The sequence below is a fragment of the Ctenocephalides felis genome, unplaced genomic scaffold (assembly GCF_003426905.1).
Source record: "Ctenocephalides felis isolate EL2017-DRISC unplaced genomic scaffold, ASM342690v1 CF-g0.4_SCAFFOLD_01085, whole genome shotgun sequence".
In the NCBI taxonomy this organism is placed as follows: domain Eukaryota; kingdom Metazoa; phylum Arthropoda; class Insecta; order Siphonaptera; family Pulicidae; genus Ctenocephalides; species Ctenocephalides felis.
In genome coordinates this window covers 2,199-11,506 of record NW_020537239.1, presented here as the reverse complement: position 1 = coordinate 11,506, position 9,308 = coordinate 2,199, and the positions used below count along the sequence as shown (strand labels likewise).

General features: G+C 26.9%; 1 protein-coding gene across 1 annotated transcript; it reads right to left on the bottom strand.

Moving 5' to 3' along the window:
• Positions 1-316: 316 nt before the first annotated feature.
• On the bottom strand, positions 317-8,606 carry LOC113365523 (centrosome-associated protein 350-like). Its single transcript, XM_026607061.1, has 4 exons — positions 8,469-8,606; positions 7,031-7,222; positions 2,321-2,445; positions 317-458 (listed from the first exon to the last, which is right to left on the bottom strand). The coding sequence occupies exons 2-4, from the start codon at positions 7,115-7,117 to the stop codon at positions 353-355; spliced, it is 318 nt and encodes a 105-aa protein (XP_026462846.1). The 5' UTR covers positions 7,118-7,222; positions 8,469-8,606; the 3' UTR covers positions 317-352.
• Positions 8,607-9,308: the final 702 nt, after the last annotated feature.

Genomic DNA, 9,308 nt, shown 5'->3' with positions numbered 1-9,308 from the left:
AATACATATTCTGTCTCTTCATCATAAGCTTAAGATTTGTTTAAAAAAATTTCTGTATGTTTCACATGTTTTAGTACTGTGTAAAGCTTTGCAAGTGATAGTTGGTGTTTTTTTGTAATTTCAAAAATTAAATGTAATTTAAATAAAATATTAAAAAATGTGTAGTATATAAGTAACTGTTTTGAAATTACACTGAAGATGAGGCATACCATTGTCTCGAAACGTCTGTAATTACCAAGTGTGTGTTAAAAATCTGAGTGTTGTATGTATGTGTGAGTTTGTATGTATGTGTGAGTGTTCTTGGAAATATCCCTTTGCTGTTTCTGGTTCAAACTATTCTAATTATTTCAACTTACTTGTCAAGTTCATATCGCTCCTGCTGAAGATTGAGTAACAATCCTCTTTGCTTCTTCTTCAGTGATGGAATCTCATTCACGTTACCACTCATTTTTAACTCTCTATGGATCAATAAAAAATGTTATAAGAAACATAATGTATACAATTTTTTCTTAGTTTAGTTTACAAAACAATTCATAGTTCCCATAAACATAAATCGTCATAACATCAGTTCGGACAGCATTAAAGTAATAAATATTTTTTACAAAACAGTGTTTTAATTTATATATAAAGAGAGAAAATTTATAAGTAAATAAAATACCAAGAAAGTGGTGAACAAAATTATATCAATTAACGAAGAAATTACATTACAATTATATTTAGAAAGATGATACACAATAATGGTATCGTTATGTTAAAAATGAATTAAAATGAAACAAGTACAAGTAACGCCCGTATAACACGGGTTTGCTTTAATAGATTCTATAATTGACACCAGAGATGGTTTTATAAAAGGGTACTTCCACACAAGCCCTAATGAAATAAGAAATACAGTAAAACGCACAAAAAGCAATCTTTATCTATTCTAAAATTAGTGAAATCGCAGTACAATAGCTCAATAAATGTGATGAAACTTGTACGAAGACAACTCATTTGACATTTTTTCATCGAGCGCCTCTGTTCTATCGAAAAAAGGATTAGGCTTTTCTGATTAGTTGGTCATATTTTTCAGAAGATTCTTCAATAAAATGAGCACAAAATTTAATAAAGGTGCATTATGCAGCGCTTTGCAACAATAAGGTATAAGTATAAAATATATAATATAAAAATGAAGGTAGTACAAAAAAAATGCTCGAAGGATGACAATATCTTGCCAAGAAGAAAACGATCGCGTTGGATAGCACATCCTTATTACTTATGACAAAAAAATATTATGTAATTCATTGAATGTGTATTACGTCAGAAAATTAAATAAATATAATAATGTTTATTATAAAATTATTATTTGAAGCTTTAGAAAATAATATGAATTATTGGAATATAACTCCTATTTTTGTACTAGTCCTACGAATTCATATAACCCGCTACTATTTGGGAGTTTAACTACCATGTAATAAGGGAATTACCTGTATTGTTTGGTTATATGCAAATGTATGATACTTATATAATTTATATATATATATATATATATATATATATATATGATTTAGTAGTTAATTTTGATGTTGAAATATATGAGTGAGTTCTTGAGGGCGATACATCAAACAAAGAAAACCAAAGATTTATAAAATAATTTTTATTTCCAACGTTTCGACATTCAATTTAATGTCATCATCAGTGGATATTACGTTGGTTAGTTACATATAGAGAAGTGTACACAGCACTAGAGATTTGGCACTAACATTTATACAACTAACTTGTCAGCACTATGCATTTTTTTATATAATTTTTTTGTATGATGTAAACAGAAAAATGATAGTTTTATTGAACAAAAATGTAAGTAAAATTATGTAATTTCTGCCACGACTTCTGTACTTTGCTAGTACCGAGGCATGTATCATATGCCTCGGTACTAGCAAAGTACAGAAGTCGTGGCAGAAATTACATAATTTTACTTACATTTTTGTTCAATAAAACTATCATTTTTCTGTTTACATCATACAAAAAAATTATATAAAAAAATGCATAGTGCTGACAAGTTAGTTGTATAAATGTTAGTGCCAAATCTCTAGTGCTGTGTACACTTCTCTATATGTAACTAACCAACGTAATATCCACTGATGATGACATTAAATTGAATGTCGAAACGTTTGGAAATAAAAATTATTTTATAAATCTTTGGCTTTTCTTTGTTTGATGTATCGCCCTCAAGAACTCACTCATATATATATATATATATATATATATATATATATATATATATATATATATATATATATATTAGTAGTACACTAGCTGTTACAATAAATGTTTTGTCCAATACCTTTTTCTATTCTCCAATAACGTTATTTCATCCTTCGTTCTATCGATCAACGACTGCTCCTTTTTCTTCAACATAGATTTTAGACGCATCACTTTCAAATATTCTTCGTGCAACATTTTGTCTAACTAAATATATTATAATACCTCAATAAATAATGAATTTTATATCAATAGAAATATAATAACATACCAAGATAAGTAAGATTTTAGAATTATGTTAAACTCTAAAAAAAATTTGATAGTCAAAGGGTATGGGCGTGTTTCCATACAGAATTGGCCCCACCCTGGTATTTAAATAATTTTGATGCCATTTTATGGGTATTTTCGAGAAAATCCGATATACCAAATTTCAAATCCGTAGCTCATCATTTGGCCGAGATATCATTGAAAATGTGTGAAAGTGGCCCCTTTTTTCAAAGTCGTTTTTTGTCGCAACTATGAAAGATATCGACAAACAAATAACGGGACTCTATTCACATCAGTGTGTACTATATTATTAATAACAAATATTGTTTATTAATTATTTTTTTAGTGCATGAAAAAGTGAAAATAATTTTTTGTTTGAATTTTCCGGTAGTGCGGTTGTTTGGACTAATTTTTAATTATCATCAATAGAAAGGCTATTGAATTTTCTTTTAGTGTGCATAATTTTGTTTTATTTCATGTAGTAGAACACATTCAAAAATAGGAAAAGTCTGAGCAAGTACACGCTCGCGCTCATATAGAACCCGTGTAAGTCGTCTCTCATTCGCAATGACTAGCAACAGCATTGCTCGCCGCGCATCGTGATAAATTAAAACATTTCTAATAAAACACAAGATATTGTATATGTATAATAATAACTATATTTTATTTAATTAAATATATATTACTTATGTATTGCACAAGTATATTATATTATTTAATCATCTTTAATAATTAATTAATCAATTATTACCTATTAATTCATTAATAATTATTAATTCATTAATAATTATAATTAATATTAATCATTAATTATCACTAAATAAATAAAAAATAGGTTGATAAAAATATACATAATCATAGTATATCGGTATATGATTTCTATTCATGCTACAGCAATGTATAGAAATGCAAGTGTACTAAGTTAGTCTGAAAATATTTTAAATAATATATTGTTTAATAAGTTTTTTTTTTTAAATTAAATAATATATAAAAATATATTGAATAGAATATCTCTACCTATAAATACTCATAATAATTGTTGAACTACTGTACTATTGTGCATAATTCTTAATTAAAACGAAATTTGAAATTTTGCGGCAAAAACCACAAATAAGATAACAAAATGCAGACAGCATAAAATTAATATAATTCTGGAATTTAACTAATCACGAAGTTTTCGATAATTATTAAATAAATAATGTTTTTTTTTACTTTTTGTGTGATGTTTGGGAACTCTACACTTTTGTACCAGATTTTGATTTTGCACTTTTCTTATATTTTAGTGGCAATTTAATTTGATTAGAGTATAATTTAGTTATTACCATGAAACAATTAATAATGCCGCGAAAGCGTTTTAATTAAGGATGATACACAATAGTACATTGCTCGCCGCGCATCGTGATAAATTAAAACATTTCTAATAAAACACAAGATATTGTATATGTATAATAATAACTATATTTTTATTTAATTAAACATATATTACTTATGTATTGCACAAGTATATTATATTATTTAATCATCTTTAATAATTAATTAATCAATTATTACCTATTAATTCATTAATAATTATTAATTCATTAATAATTATTAATTAATATTAATTATTAATTATCACTAAATAAATAAAAAATAGGTTGATAAAAAATATACATAATAATAGTATATCGGTATATGATTTCTATTCATGCTACAGCAATGTATAGAAATGCAAGTGTACTAAGTTAGTCTGAAATATTTTAAATAATATATTGTTTTAATAAGTTTTTTTTTTTAAATTAAATAATATATAAAAATATATTGAATAGAATATCTCTACCTATAAATACTCATAATAATTGTTGAACTACTGTACTATTGTGCATAATCCTTAATTAAAACGAAATTTGAAATTTTGCGGCAAAAACCACAAATAAGATAACAAAATGCAGACAGCATAAAATTATATAATTCTGGAATTTAACTAATCACGAAGTTTTCGATAATTATTAAATAAATAATGTTTTTTTTTACTTTTTGTGTGATGTTTGGGAACTCTACACTTTGTACCAGATTTTGATTTTGCACTTTTCTTATATTTAGTGGCAATTTAATTTGATTAGAGTATAATTTAGTTATTACCATGAAACAATTAATAATGCCGCGAAAGCGTTTTAATTAAGGATGATACACAATAGTACAATATAAGAAAAGTGCAAAATCAAAATCTGGTACAAAAGTGTAGAGTTCCCAAACATCACAAAATTAAAAAAAAAATTATTTATTTAATAATTATCGAAAACTTCGTGATTAGTTAAATTCCAGAATTATATTAATTTTATGCTGTCTGCATTTTGTTATCTTATGTGTGGTTTTTGCCGCAAAATTTCAAATTTCGTTTTAATTAAGGATTATGCACAATAGTACAGTAGTTCAACAATTATTATGAGTTTTATAGGTAGAGATATTCTATTCAATATATTTTTATATATTATTTAATTTAAAAAAAAAAACTTCAAGATATTATTTAAAATATTTTCAGACTAACTTAGTACACTTGCATTTCTATACATTGCTGTAGCATGAATAGAAATCATATACCGATATACTATTATTATGTATATTTTTTATCAACCTATTTTTTATTTATTTAGTGATAATTAATAATTAATATTAATTAATAATTATTAATGAATTAATAATTAATAATTAATTAATAGGTAATAATTGATTAATTAATTATTAAAGATGATTAAATAATATAATATACTTGTGCAATACATAAGTAATATATATTTAATTAAATAAAAATATAGTTATTTTTACATATACAATATCTTGTGTTTTATTAGAAATGTTTTAATTATCACGATGCGCGGCGAGCAATGCTGTTGCTAGTCATTGCGAATGGAGAGACGACTTACACGGGTTCTATATGAGCGCGAGCGTGTACTTGCTCAGGATTTTCCTATTTATGAATGTGTTCTACCACATGAAATAAAACAAAATTTTGCACACTAAAAGAAAATTCAATAGCCTTTCTATTGATGATAATTAAAAATTAGTCCAAACAACCGCACTACCGGAAAATTCAAAACAAAAAATTATTTTCACTTTTTCATGCACTAAAAAATAATTATTAAACAATATTTGTTATCAATAATATAGTACACACCGATGTGAATAGAGTGCCGTTATTTGTTTGTCGATATCTTTCATAGTTGCGACAAAAAACGACTTTGAAAAAAGGGGCCACTTTCACACATTTTCAATGATATCTCGGCCAAATGATGAGCTACGGATTTGAAATTTGGTATATCGGATTTTCTCGAAAATACCTATAAAATGGCATCAAAATTATTTAAATACCAGGGTGGGGCCAATTCTGTATGGAAACACGCCCATACCCTTTGTTTAATCAGTAATTATTGTTGTTAATGAACACCAAGTGGTACAGTAAATCTGATATCCATACACATGCGTAACCCGCATTGCATCGTTTACTGATTAAATTTCCGTAGTTAAGTTATAGTACTCGCAAAAAAAAACGAAAAAAAAATTTTTTTTGCTGCTCTTTACGTTTCAGAGGTTTCTAAACCATTTGGCATACCTTAGAAAAATGGATGTGAGTGTGTGTGTAGTATATATGTATGTAAGGATACAAAGTTTCGCCGACGATTTTGAGAGCACAATTCAACTGATTTGAGTGATTCAAAAAACATTCGATTCCTATTGAAGGGAGACGTGCTGATTAGTTTTTGGCTAGAGCCGTTCCGAAGATAGGGACATAAATAAGCAAAAATGTGCAAATCGGTTATTAAGAGAACAGTGTACCCGATTTGAATAATCTAAAAATCATGTCACTTGTATTGACAGTGAAAAATTGATTTAATTTTTGAGAAGACAGATCCAGAGACTGGTGAGATCCAGAAAAAAAATCATTTAGCGCTCAAATATGTTTATTAGACATGTGCATATGAAATTATCGGATATTTTATAGTGATTTTAAGAATATATATATATATATATATATATATATATATATATTTACCATTTCTTTGGGTTCCGTCCTAAAATTTATAATGTTTATTAGCTGATACAGTTCAAATAAATGTCCTCGACATTTTCGACAGTATGGTTTAACCAATTTGAATGAGTTTCAAAATCGTGAACGTACAAATTTTTGAAAAAGAACATTTTTTCAAACATTCCATAATTTTTCTTTATTTTATATTTTAAAGCTTTTCAAAATATTAAATTACTGAACAGAAAGTGCCAGCAATTTGCTTTAAGGAACGATGCCATGCACCACTAGTTTTTTGTTCATTGCGTCTTTCGTTATTGCTTAATTGTTACTGATGTCATTGTTTGGTTGAATTTGACTTTGATCAATTTTCTTAAAAAAAAAAATAAGAAAAAAATCATTTTGCATTGTTTTAATTTGCTTCGTGTTTTCATTTGAATGTGATTAACATTGCAAAGTGAGGATATGACGTATATGATAACAGTTACTTTAATAAATCGATAATTATTAAGTATTACTTACATTATTTAAATTAACAAGGTCATCATGATGATTCCTTTTGGTGATAAAAATACTTGTTGAGCTTTCACTCTCTGATGCGGCATTCATATGTGTTCGAGAATTTTGAATATTTTGTATGTTTTCGAAAGACGAACAGCTCGATTTTAGACGACTTGAATTTATTCGAGACAAATCCAAGGGTGGTATGTATAACTGAAAAAATAAAAAAATTCAAAAAAATGGTTAGAGCAATAGTAATTTAGTGTAACAGAAAATTAATATTGCACTACAATATTAAGGACAATGAAAAATTTTAATAAACTTTTATTGATTTTATAAAAAATAAGTACAGCCTTCTTCATGGTATATTATCTCTGAATTTTGTAAAAGTTTTCTCAAATTCATTTAATGCTTTGCTTTAAGTAAAAGACACTCAGGTTTATACTGGGATTTTGATGTAACTTTGCATGGCGATTGTGTTGACAGTCGGACCAAACAACTTAAAATATTATAGGGCTGTGAAAAGTGATTTAATTACAAAAATAAATTATAGATTTGATAAAGTGTATCATATTAATAATGGTAGCTCAGTGAGTTGAAGCGCTTGCTTCTACTTTTTGCGTTTGGATTTATAGAAAAAAGAGTAAACAATGATCGGGTTTGAATCCCGTCAGCGTATAATTTAGTTTTTATTTTGTAATTTATTTTTATGTTTGAATAGTTAAATATTGCAAAAATATTATAATTATTACGTCAATGCATATTTTGCGTTTAAAAATTGATATATTTGACACAAGTCTCAAGTGCTATTTCTGAGATAAAACAGTGATGTTATTTTATTCGAGCATTTTACACAGTCTTAACCAGCAAAACGTAATCTCCAAATAGCATAAATATCCAAATATAACATTAGTTCGATTTCACGTGTATGCTATTTTAACTGTAACAATTTATTGCAACTAAGAATAAAATAGACGTGAAGTGGACTAATAATAATTTGAAGATGAGGTTTTACTAGTTGAGATTGTGCAAAACACTCGAATACCATAGACATAGCCTTTAACAATATCGTGACTATTCATGCGACCCCGCTCAACAAAAAGATCAATAACTATTTTATCCGAGAATTGACTAATCACTTTCAGTATTATATTTTGCCTGATGTTTTTTTTTAAAAAAAACTAATTATAACTATACTGATCAACCAATTGATCAATTGTATATTTGAGTATTATTGATTATTTAAAAATAACAGCTACCTCTAACAACTCGTCAGATACAACAGAATGCAACGATTTACAGTTCTTGACATTGGAACCGGTTTTTTGGACGCCGTTTTTCATGCTCCAAATTTATATTTGCCTAAAGAATAATAACTAGATTACTAAGTTAATGTCAAACGATATAAGGATGAACAGTGCATCATTATGAAAAACAATATTATTTAATACATTCTCACCTCATTTGTGTTATGTTTAAAACTAGTCTGAGTATCTTTGCTTTCAAAAAGTGTTTTCGATAAACTTTTTAAGTCTTCGATATACTTTATTACAGCCTTAATGTCCTCGTTCTTTGATAAAACTTTGTCAGTACTCAAATCTCTAATCAAGGGAGTCTTTTTAGCTTTACCACTATCTAAAATTTTCGGTTGTACATTTTTATAGAACTGTCAGTATTGGTAAACTGCTCTGATCAATTTTTAATCTATGTGCTGGTTTTTTCAAGTTATCAACTTTTTTTGTTTTTGAATTTTCAAATTCACAAGAGTACTGAGTGTAGACCAAGTTGCATGTTCCATTAGTATTCCAAGATCCTGGATTCAGAAACTCGTTGCCGTGTAACATTTGTGATGGATTTGGGTGTTCGGATATTTTTGGGTCAGAAATTTTATTGTTGTGTCCAAATTTTCTTCATAAGACTTTAAATCTTCAGATATGGAACAAGTGTCACTTCTGTGTGTTCTGCATTTTTTAGAAATTTTGTCACTAAAGGCTCTGATGGAGTCGTCTTCGATTTCTATTTCCTAAAATGATAATAACTGGGTGTAAGTGTCATTTTATCAAGATGGTTGCATAACTTACCGATATGTGGAAATAAATAATATAATTAAATTAATAATTAATTAATTAATCAATATAATAGTTTATGAACACATATTTAGGATTTCTGAAAGCTTTATTTTTTTTTTTTCCAAAAATTTTTTTTTCAAATAGATAATACACACCTACACACACACACCATACACAACATTCCAGAATTTATAAATCGGACGCTCCATTCTTTCAAAAACTGAATTACC